This window comes from Caretta caretta, chromosome 6 (genome assembly GCF_965140235.1).
Source record: "Caretta caretta isolate rCarCar2 chromosome 6, rCarCar1.hap1, whole genome shotgun sequence".
NCBI classification, from domain to species: domain Eukaryota; kingdom Metazoa; phylum Chordata; order Testudines; family Cheloniidae; genus Caretta; species Caretta caretta.
This window is the reverse complement of record NC_134211.1, coordinates 451,846-469,732: the sequence shown is the minus strand read 5'-3', so window position 1 is coordinate 469,732 and position 17,887 is coordinate 451,846. Positions and strand designations below refer to the sequence as shown.

General features: G+C 61.4%; 1 protein-coding gene across 5 annotated transcripts; it reads left to right on the top strand.

The window, feature by feature from the left end:
• Positions 1-614: 614 nt before the first annotated feature.
• On the top strand, positions 615-16,630 carry LOC125637778 (inactive serine/threonine-protein kinase TEX14). 5 transcript variants are annotated; one of them, XM_048852774.2, is made up of 20 exons: positions 615-880; positions 1,468-1,610; positions 1,703-1,817; positions 2,056-2,221; positions 2,504-2,664; positions 4,235-4,295; positions 4,550-4,680; positions 4,749-4,859; positions 5,833-5,956; positions 6,220-6,401; positions 6,477-6,616; positions 6,770-6,960; positions 7,037-7,145; positions 7,224-7,300; positions 7,637-7,798; positions 15,058-15,325; positions 15,675-15,769; positions 15,849-15,913; positions 16,290-16,376; positions 16,460-16,630. In XM_048852774.2, the coding sequence occupies exons 2-20, from the start codon at positions 1,472-1,474 to the stop codon at positions 16,578-16,580; spliced, it is 2,505 nt and encodes an 834-aa protein (XP_048708731.2). In that variant the 5' UTR covers positions 615-880; positions 1,468-1,471; the 3' UTR covers positions 16,581-16,630. The 5 variants fall into 5 exon arrangements, with proteins under 5 accessions (XP_048708731.2, XP_074985203.1, XP_074985201.1 ...); XM_075129102.1 differs by lacking the exon at positions 15,849-15,913; XM_075129100.1 differs by lacking the exon at positions 15,849-15,913 and having other exon boundaries at positions 16,290-16,630.
• Positions 16,631-17,887: the final 1,257 nt, after the last annotated feature.

Sequence of the window (17,887 nt, the reverse complement as noted above, 5' to 3'; positions counted from 1 at the left end):
CCTCACCCCTCTGACCCCAGCCCTGAGCCCCCACCCTCATGCCCAGCCCTGAGCCCCCCACTCCAACCCCCTCCGCCCCAACCCCGCTGTACCCCAGAGCCCTCACCGCCCCCTCTGCCCCACCCCGGGGCCGGACCCTCTGCCCCAGCCCTGACCCCAGAGCTCCCCCAGCCCCCGCCCACGTCGCCCTGCGGTCCCAGGCTCTCTGCCGGTCACAAGGCCGGCGCGGGGCGGCCCCGGGCCCACAATGACCCGCCCCCGGGAGCTGGCCCCATGGCGGGGCCGCGGGGTCCGGCCCCACATCCCTGAACCGTGCGCGGAGGGGGGGGGGGCGCCAACGGCTACAGCGCGAGCCCGGCCGCGGCCGCCTTTTGGCGCCTTTTTCCCGCTCCTCGCGCCGGGGCAGCCGTTGGGCCCCGCCCCCCGCGGCTCTCTCAGCCAATCACAGCGCGGGTGGCCCCTACCCTAGCCCTCGCCCCCTCCCGTTTCCCCCCGCCGCGCATGCGCAGTGACAGCGGCTCGGGCTTTCGCGGCCCCCCGACTTATTTCTTGGGGTCCTCCCTCAGTGCCCGCCCCAGGTGCTGCCTGCCCCCGGGGGGCCTTTCGCACCCTGTGGGGGAGGGAGTGGGCTGCAGCACGGGGGGCAGGGGCTGCCCTGGGGGGGCGGGGCGCAGTCACGCCAAGGGGGGCAAGACTTCGGTGGGCCCCAAAATGGCCGCCCACCCCACGGCCTCGCCCCAAAATGGCCGCCCACCCCACGGCATCGACCCACGGCATTGCTCCAAAATGGCCGCCCACCCCACGGCGGGGCGAGAGCTCCCCCCTCAGGAGGGCGGCCATGGGGCACGTGAAGTGATACGCTCCCCCCCTGCCGCCCGGGGTAGGGAAAACTTTGGCATGGGGGCGGTGGTCATGCCACAGGGGGGCGGGCGTTGGGGTGGCACCAATATGGCCGCCGGGCGTGAAAGGGGGCGAGTGGGCCACTGTGACGCCCCTTCCCCCCCACTCCGGGAGTTAGCTGGGTCACTCTGTCCCCGCCTGCCGTGGGGAGGCCCTTTAGCCCACAGGTCGGCTGGGGGGGACTGTGGTCAAGCCAAGGGTGGAGGAGAGTTTGGTTTGCTCCGCTATGGCCACCCAGCCCGGCATGGGGGGAGAGCGACCCCCGGGGCAGGGATTAATGGGTTGAGAGCACTGGGACCCTGCCTGGGGGGGGAAGCATGGTGTGTGGGGGGGTCATGCCAAGAGTGGGCAAGAGCTTAGTGTGTTCGGACGTGGCCGATCACCCTTCCGTGGGGGAGAGAGGGCAGGAGCACTGGCGGAAAGCCACCCACTGAGAGCACCGATCCTCAGCGTACCCCAAGGGGAACCCTGGGGTGTGTGAAACAGGCGGCACTGTCGGGTGACGCCCCTCCTCCCTTCAGTACAGCCAGCTCTGGTAACCTCCCCTCTGCCTCTCCCTCTTTCTAGAGCAATGCCGAAGCCCCCTGTGCTTCCGCCATGCTGCCCCACCAGCCTGGGCTCTGTCCCCGAGCCGGGCTCCCTGGCGGGGCAGTTACACCTGCACGCGACTGAGGGCAGGCTCAGGAAGGCCAAGAAGCTGCTGAAGAGAGGTAAAGCCCCTCAGTGAATCCACCCTGGCCCCGAGAGACCATGGGCCCAGTGTGTAGTGCTCTGTGGGTGATCTTTGTGCCTGCCTCCTTAGGGGTGGACGTGGATGGCCAAAACACAGCTGGACAGACAGGCCTCTTCGTTGCCGCACTGCTGGGACACACTGTGGTCGCCCGGCTCTTCCTCCGGTTCAGAGCAGATCCCAACCAGTGAGTGGCCCTCATGGTGGAGCCAGTGACCTGGGAGAGGAAAGTTCCCACATCCCATTCCCCTCCCTCTGAGCCAACCAGCCCCCTACCTGGGGCCAGATCGGAGCTGGCACCCTGGAAAGGCTCTGGATCCCATTCTCCCAAGCCAGACTGGGAAAATCTTCCCTTGTTGCCCCATGGTCTCGGCTGTGCCTCCCATTCTCATCCTAACACCTGTCCTGTGCACTTCCTTCCCCAGCCGGTGTTATGATGGCAGCACCCCCGTCCATGCTGCCGCCTTCTCCTGCCAGCGGCTCCTCTTCGCCCAAGTCCTGGAGGCGGGAGGTGACCTGAGACTCCATGATCAGCAGGGCAGGACCCCCCAGGACTGGGCCGAACAAGCTGGGAGTGACCAGAATGCCGAGGTACCTGTGCGATTGAGGTGGGAGGGTCTCCAATGCTTAATTTGTAATGAAAGAGGTACCTGGGCTCAAGCAATTTTTGTATATTCACAACTGATGCAGGAAGCCCACAGGCGCCGGGGGCTCTGAACTGCCAGGACTGGAGGCGCCGGAGGCTCTGAACCGCCAGGACCGGAGGCGCCGGTGCTCAGCCCTGGCAAGACATGGCACAAATTAAGCACTGGGGGCCTCTGTATGGGATAAGGAGCTTAGCCTGAATCGTCTCCCTGTTGTCCCCTCCCCCAGGTGCTGGCATTCATTCAGCAGTGCCGTGCCCGAATGGTGGGGCTGACTCAGCACGGGGAGCAGGGAGCCACGCAGACGCTTTCCAGCAGAGTAGGGGGCTCGCCACGCAGCCTGCGTTCCTCCTTCTCCTCCTTGTCCTCGCTGCTCTCTGCCTCCTTCTGGTAAGACCCCTCCCCACAGAGCTGGGGTTCCGACCCTGCAGCAGCTCCCAGCATGCATTGCTCCATCTTGATCCCAGCAGCCATCTTGATGTGAGTGGATGGGAGGTAGCGCATGAGGTTACCATCCCCAGCATGCACTGCTCTGATGAGACTATATGTCCGGCATGTGATGCTCTACCTTGACATGAGTGGATAGGGAGCGTCTTGGTTGCTGGGCTAAAGATGGAGTGTCGCATGCGGGGAACTATAGCACAGAGCCACGCCCTGTCCACTCCCATGGAGATGGAGCATTGCATGATGGGACCTGCACTCTCACAGGCCACACTCCTGTCTGATCATGTCACAGGGATGCATTGCATTCTCGGGGAGCGGGAACCCTATTTTTATTGAGTGGCATGAAACAGCCTCAAGAGTGGATGGATCACTACAAAAACTAATTTTCCCCTGCTGATACCCAGACCTTCTTGTTAACTGTTTGAAATGGGCCACCTTCATTACATGGGCCTCATTAGCATCACAAAAGTGACTTCCATCCGTTCTTGTCAACTGTTGAGACTAGCCCACTTCCACCTTAATTGAATTGGCTCGTTAGTACTGAACCCCCACTTGGTAAGGCAACTCCCTCGAGCAGATCGAGGGACGTGATCGTTCCCCTCTATTCGACATTGGTGAGGCCTCATCTGGAGTACTGTGTCCAGTTTTGGGCCCCACACTTCAAGAAGGATGTGGATAAATTGGAGAGAGTCCAGCGAAGGGCAACAAAAATGATTAGGGGACTGGAACACATGACTTATGAGGAGAGGCTGAGGGAGCTGGGATTGTTTAGCCTGCAGAAGAGAAGAATGAGGGGGGATTTGATAGCTGCTTTCAACTACCTGAAAGGGGGTTCCAAAGAGGATGGCTCTAGACTGTTCTCAATGGTAGCAGATGACAGAACGAGGAGTAATGGTCTCAAGTTGCAGTGGGGGAGGTTTAGATTGGATATTAGGAAAAACTTTTTCACTAGGAGGGTGGTGAAACACTGGAATGCGTTACCTAGGGAGGTGGTAGAATCTCCTTCCTTAGAGGTTTTTAAGGTCAGGCTTGACAAAGCCCTGGCTGGGATGATTTAACTGGGAATTGGTCCTGCTTTGAGCAGGGGGTTGGACTAGATGACCTTCTGGGGTCCCTTCCAACCCTGATATTCTATGATTCCCATCTTTTCATATGCTGTGGATTTATACCTCCCTGCTGTATGTTCCACTCCATGCATCCGATGAAGTGGGTTTTAGCCCACGAAAGCTTATGCCCAAATAAATGTGTTAGTCTCTAAGGTGCCACAAGGACTCCTCGTTTTTGCTGATACAGACTAACACGGCTACCCCTCTGAAACCAGCCTCAAGAGGGCAGCACAGGGGTGGGGGCTGGTTATAACATGTAGTGTCTGTCTCTGAGACCCCATGTGACTCCAGGCCCTGCTATTTAGAGATGCTCCCCTCCTCTCTCCGCCACAGTGAAGTGCCAAAATGGGGTGGGGAGGGCAGGGCAGGGGGTTAGTGGGTAAAAGTTTAACTTTCAGCCTGCCCCACAGGTTTCTGGACAGCTCTGGGACAGGTTGGAGCGGCAGGGGACCTGTGGTGGGGTTTGGCCAGGTAAGCAGGGGGATGGTTTCAGGTAAACAGGGGTCTCTGTTTGGATCGGTGGAGGGGGCATTCCCTGGTAGCAGGGGTCCCTGAAGGGACCGGGGGATGCGGCGTTCCCAGGTAGGCGGGGTCTTTGAATGGCTGGTGTGGGGGCAGTGTGATGCTCAAAGGTTTAGGGCTTGGTTGGTATGGCCGGATGGGGGGTAACCCGATCTCCATGGGGAGTACTCCCATCTGATCACCCTTGTGTACCCCCCACACAGCTGTGCCCCAGTGGCCCCCTGCGCCCCAGTTTTGCCTCTGTCACCCCCATCGCAGACCCGGACGAGCTGCTGCGGGCCCAGGCCGAGCCAGACCGGAGCTATGAGAATGGGCCCTACACGCTCATGAGCAAGTAAGAGTGGGGGAATGGGGTGTGTGGGAGGGTGATCCCTGATGTTGACCCCACCTTTCTACCACCAGCTGCCTGTGGAAGGGACAGTTCGTCACTGTGCGAGGGCTGAAACCAGAGCCCCCCGGCAGCAGGCCCCACGGCCCCATGGACTTGCTGGTGGCAGAGCAACAGCACTGCAGGTAGCACCCCCCCCCGAATCCCTCTGCCCCGGGCTGTCACGGCGTCCCCGGGCGATGCTCTGGAACTGCTCCCCACGAAGCCAGGCAGGACTCCGGGGCCATCTCCTCTCTGTGAGCATCCTGTCTGCAGGACACACAGCTCACCCGGCTTCCACCTTCCTGGGTCTGACCTCGGAGCATTCAGCCTCCTCTGCCCCTCCGTGCGCTTCCCACAGTGAGTCTGCCCAGGCGTTATCCTGGGGAAGCCAGGGGGTCCTGCCTCCCAACTCCGCAGTCAGACGTGACTCTCAGCCAGCCAGGAAAACAGAAGGTTTATTAGACGACAGGAACATGGTCTAACACAGAGCTTGCAGGTGCAGAGAACAGGACCCCTCAGCTGGGTCCATTTTGGGGAGGGGGCAGTGAGCCAGACATCCCCGTCTGCCCTTCACTCCTTGTCCCCAGCCAGCCCCAAACTGAAACTCCCCCCAGCCCCTCCTCCTCTGGGCTTTGTCCCTGTCCTGGGCCAGGAGGTCACCGGATTCCTTTGTTCTCCAACCCTTTAGCTCTCACCTTGCAGGGGGGAAGGGCCCAGGCCATCAGTGGCCAGGAAACAGGGTGTCGGCCATTCTCTGTGTCCAGACCCCTGCACACACCTGCCTTCTAGGGCTCTGCAATGATCATACACCCTTACCCCACCCCCTAGAGACTTAGGAAATGCCTAGGGGAAACTGAGGCACCCCCCACACTATTCAGAGGAAACATTAAGAACAGTCCCGCTTCTTCACACGGGCATCCCGGTCCTGGGGGACCCTTCCCCTCCGAATCCCTCTGCCCTGTGGACCCCCCTCCCCCCATTAGCGATTGCTGCCCCGTCCCCATGGAGAGCCCCTCCTGTTAGCGGGAGCGGCTGTATGGCTGGTACAACCCCCCTTTTCCCCGTGGGGGGCCCTGCACTGGGCTACACTCCAAGAAGCTGCCCTCTCCCTTGTAGCCGTCTGCACCACCCCCAGCTGCTGCTGCTCCTGGCTGTGAGCCCTTCCCTGGACTTGCGTGAGGTGCGTCTGGTGTTCGAGAGGGTGGAGATGGGCTCCCTCTACTGGGCCCTGCACCAAGAGGTGAGCGGGCCTGGGGCCAGGGTGAGGGGCTCCCTCTACTGGGCCCTGAGCCAGGAGGGGAGCCGGCCTGGGGCCAGGGTGAGGGGCTCGGTCTACTGGGCCCTGAGCCAGAAGGGGAGCTGGCCTGGGGCAAGGTGAGATGCTGTCTGCATTAGGAGGGGAGCCAGCCTGGTGCCAGTGTGACGGGCTGTTTGTGCAAGGAGATGGGATGGGAACATGGGGGGGCAAGGGGCTCCCCACTCATGCTGTGTCTCCTGCTGCAGGCACCCTGCCCCCCTGCACCCCCCTCCTGCCTGGCTGCCTTGCGCCTGCTGCTGCAGCTGTGTGAGGCGCTGCTGTTCCTGCATGGGCAGGGGTATGTGCATCGTGCTCTCACCTCTCACGCCGTCCAGCTGGTGCGCCCCGGCCTGGCCAAACTCGGCAGCCTGGAGTACATGCAGCCACGGTGAGTCCTGTCAGGATGAGGCCTGGGGGACCCTCGGAGAACCCCGCCCTGATGTCTCTCTCTCTTGGTTTTCAGGGCTGAGACTGGGCCTCGGGACCCCGCACCACCCCCCGATCTCTATAACTGGCTGCCCCCAGAGGTGATCCGTGACCGCCCAGCCTCCACGACCTCCGACCTATACAGTTTCTGTGCCGTCACCCAGGAGATCTTCACAGGTCAGCGCCTGGCTAGGTGGAGTGGGGCTGGACCCTCGCCATCAGTCTAACCCAGCCGCTCTGTGTTCCAGGCACCGGCCCCTGGGAGGTGATGGGCAGGGGAGTGGGGCCGGCCCCCCGGGACAGAGCTAACCCAGCTGCTCTATGTTCCAGGTGCCGTGCCCTGGTACGGGGCGGAGGGTGCGGCTGTGCGGCAGTGGGTGCAGGCAGGGCGGGCTCTGGCCCCTGATGCCTGTGTGCCCCCACCCTGCTATGAGGTGGTGAGGGCTGGACTGGCCTTCCGGGAGCGGGAACGCTGTGGCTCGCTGCCTGACATTCGCTACGTCCTGCGCAAGGCCCTGCAGGTAACAGGGCCCTGGGGGGATCCCTCACCCTGCTCCGCCCACCAGGATCTAACAGACCTGTCCATCCCCTTCCCAGAAGGCCACAGGGCGGCCAGGCGGCCCACTGTCCCTGTCTCCCAGGAGGCTGTGCGTATGGGCAGGAGAGGCTTGGACCCCCCTGGAGTGCCTCCCTGCAGCCCCTGCAGGTGAGAGCCATGGGGTGCGGGTGGGGTGGACAGGGTGTACTGACTCCAGGCCCTCACCCCCACCCTTCTGCTCCCCAGAACCACTCTACTATGAGGTAGGGGATGGCAGCCCAGAGCGGGCAGCAGCCGATGGCAACACAGACCGATGGGCTGAGGTAAGGGGGTGGGGTAGGAACCCGGGACAGCACCAGGTGCTGTTGGGGATCACAAGGGGGTGGGGCAGGGATCAGCAGGTTAGGATGAATGGGGTGTGCGCAGGGTCCAGGGATGGGGATGAGAATGGCTGGGTGGAAATCACAGGGTGGGCTACAGCACCCAGCTACCAGGGGTTGGTAAGTGCAGGGCGAAAGGGATGGGCACAAGCACCAGGGGCAGAGTGGGGGAATGAGGGGGTAAAGTCCAAGGAACAAGGTAAAGAGGTGGGGGATGGGGCGGGATTCACTCCCGCACCCCAGCCCCTTTCTCAGCAATGCCCCCTGCTTCCCCCCCAGCCGGGCAGGGGCAGCCCAGTGCCCGGGCTGCAGGGCAAGAAGCAGCCCACCCCCCATGTGAGCCAGGCCAGGGAAGCCTCAGACAGCAGCTTGGAGGTGGACAGCAGCAGCCAGGAGGAGTCAAGGGGCTGGGAGAGTGGCAGCCCAGGCTCCAGCACCACGGTACGTGGGTCTGTGCCCCCCGCCCTGCTCACCCCAGCTCTCCTGGTATCTAACCCGTCTGTGTCTGCGTCTCTCCGGCCTGCACCTCCGGCATCTCGCCCCGTCTGTGTCTGCGTCTCTCCGGCCTGCACCCCCGGCACCTCGCCCCGTCTGTGTCTGCGTCTCCCCGGCCTGCACCTCCGGCACCTCGCCCCGTCTGTGTCTGCGTCTCCCCGGCCTGCACCTCCGGCATCTGGCCCCGTCTGTGTCTGCGTCTCCCCGGCCTGCACCCCCGGCACCTCGCCCCGTCTGTGTCTGCGTCTCTCCGGCCTGCACCCCCGGCACCTCGCCCCGTCTGTGTCTGCGTCTCCCCGGCCTGCACCCCCGGCACCTCGCCCCGTCTGTGTCTGCGTCTCCCCGGCCTGCACCCCCGGCATCTCGCCCCGTCTGTGTCTGCGTCTCTCCGGCCTGCACCCCCGGCATCTCGCCCCGTCTGTGTCTGCGTCTCTCCGGCCTGCACCCCCGGCATCTCGCCCCGTCTGTGTCTGCGTCTCTCCGGCCTGCACCCCCGGCATCTCGCCCCGTCTGTGTCTGCGTCTCTCCGGCCTGCACCCCCGGCATCTCGCCCCGTCTGTGTCTGCGTCTCTCCGGCCTGCACCCCCGGCATCTCGCCCCGTCTGTGTCTGCGTCTCCCTGGCCTGCACCCCTGGCATCTCGCCCCGTCTGTGTCTGCGTCTCTCCGGCCTGCACCCCCGGCATCTAACCCCATCTCGGTCTGCGTCTGCATCTCCTACTCCTGGGGGAATATGCAGAAATGGGCAGCAGGGCTGCTAGCCATCACTAGGGGCTGCTGGACCTGACAGAGCTCCGCTCGCACCTAGAAGACACTGCTGGGGGGACGGGGAGGGAGCTAAAGGGGTCCTGGCAGCTGCAGTTCCCAGCATGCCCTGGGAGAAGAGGACGGCGCGCAGGAAACTCCGTGCAAGCTGTCACGGAGTCCCTGGGCGATGCTCTGGAACTGCTCCCCATGAAGCCAGTCAGGACTCTGGGGCAGTCGCCTTTCTGTGAGCAGCCTGTCTTCAGGACACACAGCTCACACAGCTTCCACCTTCCTGGGTCTGACCTCGGAGCATTCAGCATCCTCTGCCCCTCCGTGCGCTTCCCACAGCGAGTCCGCTCAGGCGGGGCTCCTGGGGAAGCCAGAGGGTCCTGCCCCCCAACTTCGCAGTCAGACGGGACTCTCAGCCAGCCAGTAAAACAGAAGGTTTATTAGACGACAGGAACATGGTCTAACACAGAGCTTGCAGGTGCAGAGAACGGGACCCCTCAGCTGGGTCCATTTTGGGGGGTAGTGAGCCAGACAACCACGTCTGCACTTCACTCCATGTCCCAGCCAGCCCCAAACTGAAACTCCCTCCAGCCCCTCCTCCTCTGGGCTTTGTTCCTTTCCCGGGCCAGGTGGTCACCTGATTCCTTTGTTCTCCAACCCTTTAGCTCTCACCTTGCAGGGGGGGAAGGGCCCAGGCCATCAGTTGCCAGGAAACAGGGTGCCGGCCATTCTCTGTGTCCAGACTCCTGCACACACATGCCCTCTAGGGCTCTGCAATGATCATACACCCTTACTCCACCCCCTAGATACTTAAGAACTGCCTGGGGGAAACTGAGGCACCCCCACACTATTCAGAGGAAACATTAAGAACAGTCCCACTTCGTCACATCTCTCCCCCCTTCGAGATCGAACTGAGCGGGGTCACTTTAGCCGGTGACCTGGGGAAGTTCGAAGCCACCAACATTCCCATGGATGCCCCAGCATCTCTCCCATTCCTTGGTAGGAGTTACACCAGGCCCTTCCAGTTTCACGCCCTCCCTTAGGTCAGGGGTGGTCGATAGCACTCGCAGGCCGCATGTGGGAAGGTTTATGCAGCCCATGCCCTTTGGCCACCCCAAGAATGTCTCCCCATAGACCATCACCTTCTGCTCCCACTGGAGGTCCGGGGGGCCTGGCCCCAGGAAACTCCACACAGACATATAGGTTGGGGTCAGGAGTGGGAGCCTGTCCACATCCCCAACCATCTGGCTGACGGAGTCTAAGGCCTTGGGACCCAGCAAGGGAGCTAGACACCGGGGCTTTTCCGCAGGGTCCCCTTGGTTCAAATCGCCAGCCTGCTCAAAGGCAGTGAGGTGGGCATCCAAACCCCCCCCCTTAACCAGGGGCAGCAATTTAGTCTCGAGGTTCCCTGCGGAACTGGCCCCCCGGGGTCTATCCCCCACTCACCCCTGAGGGGTCCCCTAGGCCTCTCCGCTCCCCCACCGCCCGTTCATGCTGCTGCTGCTTCTGCAGCTCTTTCTCGGGCTCTCGCTGTCTCTCACAGTCCTCTTGCTCTCTCAGACTCAGCTCCAATCCCGTCCGTCTCGATCCCCCGATGGGGAACCCGATCGTGAAGACCCTCGTCTGGTCGGGGACAGGAGTCTTGGCGATGCCTGGCTCCCGCTTCAGCTGCTCCCAGATCCTGCTATAGCCCCAGTTGGGGTCAGGAATCTGTTCCTTAGAGCGGTCATCCTCCTCCAGCTGCACGATTAACTCTGCTTTGGTGAACTTTCCAATGCTCAACCCTCTCTTTTTGCACAGGGTTACACTGTCCTTAAGGAGACGGTGACAGGCCATCACTCCGCTCCTCCCAAGTTGTTGTGGACTCACAGGCCCGTGTGTTCTCAGCTCCCCACGGTTTCCAGGGAGAACCCCTAGTGTGCCAGCCCTTCTCGAGGTCACCACCTCTTTGCCAGGGTTGAGCTGCAGACTCCTCCGCCCCTTGGACTGCTTGCTGCAATCCCCAGGGGAACCCTGCTACTGCACAGTCCTTCTCGCTGGTCACACACTCCCAGGGGTTAACCGCCCCCCGAAACCGCTCCTCTCTGAGCCTTCAGCAGGCCTAGTCCTCGGCAATCCCCCTTCGGGTTACTGCTCCCCAGTCACTTACTGCAGGAAGCGCCATCCACGGGGTGCAGTACATCCCACCACTGCCACCAGTTGTCACGGAGTCCCTGGGCGATGCTCTGGAACTGCTCCCCATGAAGCCAGTCAGGACTCTGGGGCAATCGCCTTTCTGTGAGCAGCCTGTCTTCAGGACACACAGCTCACACAGCTTCCACCTTCCTGGGTCTGACCTCGGAGCATTCAGCATCCTCTGCCCCTCCGTGCGCTTCCCACAGCGAGTCCGCTCAGGCGGGGCTCCTGGGGAAGCCAGAGGGTCCTGCACCCCAACTTCGCAGTCAGACGGGACTCTCAGCCAGCCAGTAAAACAGAAGGTTTATTAGACGACAGGAACATGGTCTAACACAGAGCTTGCAGGTGCAGAGAACGGGACCCCTCAGCTGGGTCCATTTTGGGGGGTAGTGAGCCAGACAACCACGTCTGCACTTCACTCCATGTCCCAGCCAGCCCCAAACTGAAACTCCCTCCAGCCCCTCCTCCTCTGGGCTTTGTTCCTTTCCCGGGCCAGGTGGTCACCTGATTCCTTTGTTCTCCAACCCTTTAGCTCTCACCTTGCAGGGGGGGAAGGGCCCAGGCCATCAGTTGCCAGGAAACAGGGTGCCGGCCATTCTCTGTGTCCAGACTCCTGCACACACATGCCCTCTAGGGCTCTGCAATGATCATACACCCTTACTCCACCCCCTAGATACTTAAGAACTGCCTGGGGGAAACTGAGGCACCCCCACACTATTCAGAGGAAACATTAAGAACAGTCCCACTTCGTCACACAAGCCTGGGACGAAGCATCAGGCTGTTTCTCCCTCTGGATCCCTGGGCTCTGGGGGTTGATGTCTGGGCAAGGGGGGGCCCTGTGGCTGGACACTGGCTGGGAGGGATGTGGGTGTCTGGGCCGGAGGGCCCCAGCGGCTGAGCCCTGGGGGGAAGGGGGTGCAGGTATCCGGGCAAGGGGGGCCCTGTGCCTGGGCTCTGGGGGGGAAAGGAGGCCTGTTCTATCGAGAGACGAGTGACTCACTTCATCACCATTATCATCACCTGGTGCTGAAGTCCTTGCATGATGGAGGAGGGCACTATGGGGCAGACCGGACACTTGGGAGGGTAAATAGAAGGTTCTATTGGCCCAGATTAGCGAGGGTTATAGAGTGGTAAGAATGGTGCCAGCTGTTGAGCTTGGAAGATGTTACCCAAACCATGTGCCCAGTTAACCTCCAAAGCAAGGGACCCCTGGATCTCGTGTGTTCCTCGACCCTGACAACGAAGGGAACACTAGCGTATTAGTGGTGACAGATCATTTCACTCAGTAAGCACAAGCAGTCCCCGTGACAGATCAGCACGCTCCCACTGTAGCCAAGATAATATTGGACAAACACTTTGTGCACTTCTGTTGGCCTTCCAGAGTTCACTCTGATCTGGGGTGTAACTTTGCAACTAAACTTATCAAGGAATTACTACAACTAATTGGGGCAAAAAAATCCCGGCCCTCACCATATCACCACAAGGGGACCCCAGCCAGAACGTTTCACTAGGGCGCTTTTGAACATGCTCGGGCCTCTCAGGTCAATAGAAAAGCAGAAATGGAGCCAACACGTTTCACAGCTAGACACACTTATAAGTGGGCCAGGAAGGATGCTCCTGGATTCTCCCCTCATTGTCTGACATTTGGGAGGGAAGCGAGACTACCTGTGGACATGTGTTTGGGAGTGACTCCGGATGGAGGGGGCCCTGCTGCCTTCAATGTGTAAAGAAATTAAAGCAAGAACAGGAGGAACGCCTATTGACTGGCTATGGATGCAGCAGTGAAGACTGCAACACAGAATAAGACCTGATGTGACCGGTGCATAAGAGAGCGAGAACTATTCCCAAGTGACTGGGTTTTGATAAGGAACTCAGGAGTAAAATGGAAGAACAAGCCAGGAGACAGCTGGAAATCAGAACTCTATCAGGTTGTTCTGAAACTACCTGGGATTCCCATACATACGCTCCAGAGAGAAGAAGGAAGGAGAGATTTCACAACCCGTGACAATAGTAGTCACACTTGTTGACTATGGGGTAGTTGGTACGTTTCCTTGGAAGAGAGCCTGGGAGAGATATGGCCACTAACTCTGCTAGTAGCAATCCGGCGGTTTCACAGAACGAGGATGGTCTGGCTGTGACAGAACAGAGACATGAAGGGGAGATTTCAGAGGAACAGCCGTGTTAGTCTGTATTCGCAAAAAGAAAAGGAGTACTTGTGGCACCTTAGAGACTAACCAATTTATTTGAGCATGAGCTTTCGTGAGCTACAGCTCACTTCATCAGATGTTTACCGTGGAAACTGCAGCAGACTTTATATACACACAGAGAATATGAAACAATACCTCCTCCCACCCGGAGAGTGTCTCTGGTGACGAATCTGATGATTGGGGTTTAACGACTTTTATCAACTACCCAGGGCCTAGAATCAGGCTACTCTGTGAGGCCCCACTACAGCCCCCAATGGCAGATATCGCTGCAGAGGGGGAAGTGATGCCCAAGGAAGGGGAGTGTCACGGGGTCCCCGGGCGATGGTCTGGAACTGCTCCCTACTAAGCCAGTCAGGACTCTGGGGAAGTCTCCTTTCTGTGAGCAGCCTGTCTGCAGTACACACAGCTAACCCGGCTTCCACCTTCCTGGGTCTGACCGCAGAGCATTCAGCATCCTCTGCCCCTCCGTGCGCTTCCCACAGCGAGTCCGCCCAGGCGGGGCTCCTGGGGAAGCCAGAGGGTCCTGCCCCCCAACTCCGCAGTCAGACAGGACTCTCAGCCAGCCAGTAAAACAGAAGGTTTATTAGACAACAGGAACATGGTCTAACACAGAGCTTGTAGGTGCAGAGAACAGGACCCCTCAGCTGGGGTCCATCTTGGAGCCAGGGAGGCCAGACCCCAGGTCTGGGCCTCCCTTGCTTTCCCCAGCCAGCTCCAAACTGAAACTCTCCAGCCTGGCGCGTGCTCTCTCTCTCGCGCCAGGAAGCCACCTGATCTCTTTGTTCTCCAACACCTTCCGTTGGCACCTTTGCAGAGGAGGGGTGTCACGGAGTCCCTGGGCGATGCTCTGGAACTGCTCCCCATAAAGCCAGTCAGGACTCTGGGGCAGTCGCCTTTCTGTGAGCAGCCTGTCTTCAGGACACGCAGCTCACACAGCTTCCACCTTCCTGGGTCTGACCTCGGAGCATTCAGCATCCTCTGCCCCTCCGTGCGCTTCCCACAGCGAGTCCGCTCAGGCGGGGCTCCTGGGGAAGCCAGAGGGTCCTGCACCCCAACTTCGCAGTCAGACGTGACTCTCAGCCAGCCAGTAAAACAGAAGGTTTATTAGACGACAGGAACATGGTCTAAAACAGAGCTTGCAGGTGCAGAGAACGGGACCCCTCAGCTGGGTCCATTCTGGGGGGCAGTGAGCCAGACAACCACGTCTGCACTTCACTCCATGTCCCAGCCAGCCCCAAACTGAAAACCCCCTCCAGCCCCTCCTCCTCTGGGCTTTGTTCCTTTCCCGGGCCAGGTGGTCACCTGATTCCTTTGTTCTCCAACCCTTCAGCTCTCACCTTGCAGGGGGGGAAGGGCCCAGGCCATCAGTGGCCAGGAAACAGGGTGTCAGCCATTCTCTGTGTCCAGACCCCTGCACACACATGCCCTCTAGGGCTCTGCAATGATCATACACCCTTACCCCACCCCCTAGATACTTAAGAACTGCCTAGGGGAAACTGAGGCACCCCCACACTATTCAGAGGAAACATTAAGAACAGTCCCACTTCGTCACAAGGGGCCCAGGCCATCAGTGGCCAGGAGACAGGGTGTCGGTCAGTTTCTGTGCCAACATCATCACACTGACCCTCTAGGGCTCTACAACAATCACACCTCCTGATCTCACCACCTGGCTACTTAAGAAAGGCATGGGGGAAACTGAGGTACCCACACAGTGTTCAGAGAGAAAATTAAGAATAGTCCCACTTTGTCACAGGGAGGTACAAGCCAGTTGTAAGGCTTACCCATGACCTGCCTGGTACCTCAGCCAATAAACCTACCTCTGTGGTGCATAAAGCTGTGGGTGTTGGGGAAAACAAGCGTAAAGAGGCTTGATGTGTGTGTTAGTTACAAATGGTTGTAATGAAGTTGTGAGCTGGGGTGCTCTTACAACAGGAGAAAAGATGTTAACATTGAGGGGATAGCTAACTGGTAACGTTAAGGGGTAGGTAAAGCGTATTAACTGAGTTTGTCGGGACGTCAGATTTTACACCTGTATCCCCAGCATCTAACGCTGGCTGTGTTACCCATAGGAGCCGGCCCGGTCCCCAGCCCTGCCCTGTGTGAGTAGCCTCCAGGCCTCGGCCTGCCTGCTCGATCAAGCCCAAGCTTCGCTGGAAACCCTGGAGCGCCGCTTTGCCTCTGGCATCCAGGCCCTGCAGGACTTCGTCAGCCTCCAGGGGGCGCTCCCGGCCCGGCCCTGCTGCGGCAGGCGTGGGGCTGGCCAAGCAGGGGCCCCACAGGCATGCTGCAGCCTGGGGGCCCTGCAAGGGTCTGGCCGGCCACCCATGGCCCCAGCAGGTGAGTCACACTTCTCCCAGCCTCCCCCCACTAGAGCACAGCAGGTGGGTCTCCCCTGGCTGGGTTCCACCGAGCTTTGTGGATGGGGGTAGCAGGCAGCCCCCCTCCCGGAGCCCCAGCCATGCTGCTCTCGCTGCCAACTTTGGGATCCCGGGGTGCCTGGCTGACAGCACTAAGGAGCAGCACAGTGCCTGCCCAGCAGTGCTGGCCCCCCACCCCATGGCTATTAACCCTCCCCCTGCCAGGCCTGCCCAGCACCCGCCCTCCCGGGCCCCTCCTCCCCCCCGGACTCCTGCAGCCCCCACGGGCCAGGACAGAGTCCCACACTGACCCGCTCCCTCCTCCTCAGGTGAGCTCAGCGGGGCCAGTGTGGGGCCCGAGGGTCGTCCCCTGCAGACCCTCATCGATTTCTCTGCCTGGGTACGAATGCAGGAGCAGCAGCAGGTAAGGGAGAGAGGAGAGGGGCACCCCCCCCCCCTCGGTCTGCCACCATCACAGACTCCCCCCCCTTGTCTGTCTGCAGGGCCTGGGATGCTCCAAGCCAGCCCATGAACCCGCCCCGGACAGCTCCTTTGGCACCCTGCAGTCGTGAGTGGCCAGGGAGCCCTGCATTGGGTGGGAAGCAGAGGCCAGCGCTCCCCTCAGCATTTTACCCAGCAGCCTCTGCTGCAGTCCCCCAAGGAGAACCACCCTAGAGCACACGTTATGGGGAGCAGCACCCTATTGGATGCACATGCTTGACCCTGGCTCAGGTCCACGTTTTACCCAGCAGCCCCAGCTGCAGGCTGAGGCATGGGGGTAGCAGGGAGGTGAGGGGTGCTGGGGCTGGAGAGTGGGTGTAACGTGAGGGGAGGGGGGTGGCTTGAGAGAGCCGGCCACTACTTGCTGCAGCAGCTGTGGGGAACACCCTGTGTGGGGGGCTGGACCACTCCTACCTCCCTGCTAACCCGCCCCTACTCCCCAGGCTGGACCTGCTGCAGGAGATCATCGACGAGCTGAAGGGCACGGGAGATGCCAGGGCCAGGCGGCCGGCGGGCAGGGAGCAGAGCAGGTAGGGACACTGCCCCTCTCACCCAGCAAGGGGACCTTCCCCCTGCCCTGCCACCCTCCACTAACCCCAGCTCCCCCGTCTAGGGCAGCACGGCAGAAGAGGACGGCTTGGCCCCACGCAGCAGCTGAGAGTGGCACCGTGCCCCTGCACCAGGACAGCTGGGGTGCAGGAGGAAGGGGGCTTGGGCCTCCCTCTAAGAGATAGATGGCCAAGATCTGCCACCCCCTCGTTCACTAATAAATAGCCTGGCCAGAGCCGGGGGCTGTGTGCAATGAGAGGGCACCCCCCCACACCCCCAGCATCTAGCCAGAGCCCCCGGCCAAGGACTCCAGCCAGAGACACATCCCCACCCTCCCATCCCCCACACAGCTGGATGCTGGGGGCCAGCCCCAGCCCACGGCTCCTGCTTCTTCCGTTTATTGTAAAACCAAGGAGGATGCAGGGACATTGCAGCTGGGGGGGGCCCCCCCAGTCAGTAACAGGAGAGCTGCAGAGAGGGTCTCCTACCCCAGCCCCCCAAGACAGGTGCCAATCATCCCCACCACATCCTCATCCCCACTGATGGGAACCTCGGGCCGACTCCTCCCTTTCCCAGGCCCTGGGGCTGACGGGAGACTCAGGCCGGCCCCTGCTTTCATAGCTCAGCGCCAGACACCTCCCACCCCTGCACAGTACGAGTTACACTATTGACAGAGCCCCCCTGCCCTGCCCTGCCCTGCCAGCACCTGCTCCCCAGCCCCCCGGCTTGCAGTCTGGGCTGGCCCCCTGGCATGGCTGGCTCAGCTGGGGGGCTGACTTTGCACAGGCCCGGCGCCCGCCCCACCAGCTGCAGCAGGCGCTGGGTGAGATAGAGGCTGGCAGGGCGGCGCGACAGCAGCTGCAGGAGTGGGTCTGGGCACAGCGAGACCGACAGCACCTGCAGAGGGGGGCAGGGAAGGAGAGAGGGGCTGTCAGGGGCTGGAGCTGGGTGGTTCTGCCACACCCCCAGGCACTCACCTCCCCACCTGTGACCCCATCACAGCCACACCCCAAGGCGGGACCCCTCCCCCCCAGGGCAGGCTGTCCCCCGGCTGACCTTGCCGCTGCGGCACACCCCCACGAGGCCATGCCGGGGGGGGTCGGGCACCGTGGCGAAGACGATGTCCCAGGCCAGCTGGACGCGGTGCAGGGGCTGGGCGGTCTCCACGTCGGCCAGGAAGAGCAGGGCGTGCTTGGTGAGCACCAGTGCCAGGCCCAGCTGCGGGGCAAACTGCGGGGAGGGGAGGGGAGGGCCTGGGGTCACGCACGCGCAGAGAGCCCCACACTGCTGGCAGGCACCCCCAGCAACCCTCCTACCCCCAGAGAGCCTCCCTTCCCTCCCAGGGACCCACCCCACACCCTGCTCACCTGCACGGCGCTGGGGAAGTCCCCGGGCTGGGCACCCTTGAAGGCCAGGCTGGATCGGGCACTGAGCAGGGCAGCGTTCCCTGGCTGGTGGGGGCCCAGCTCCACCACGTGGAACTGAGAGAGAG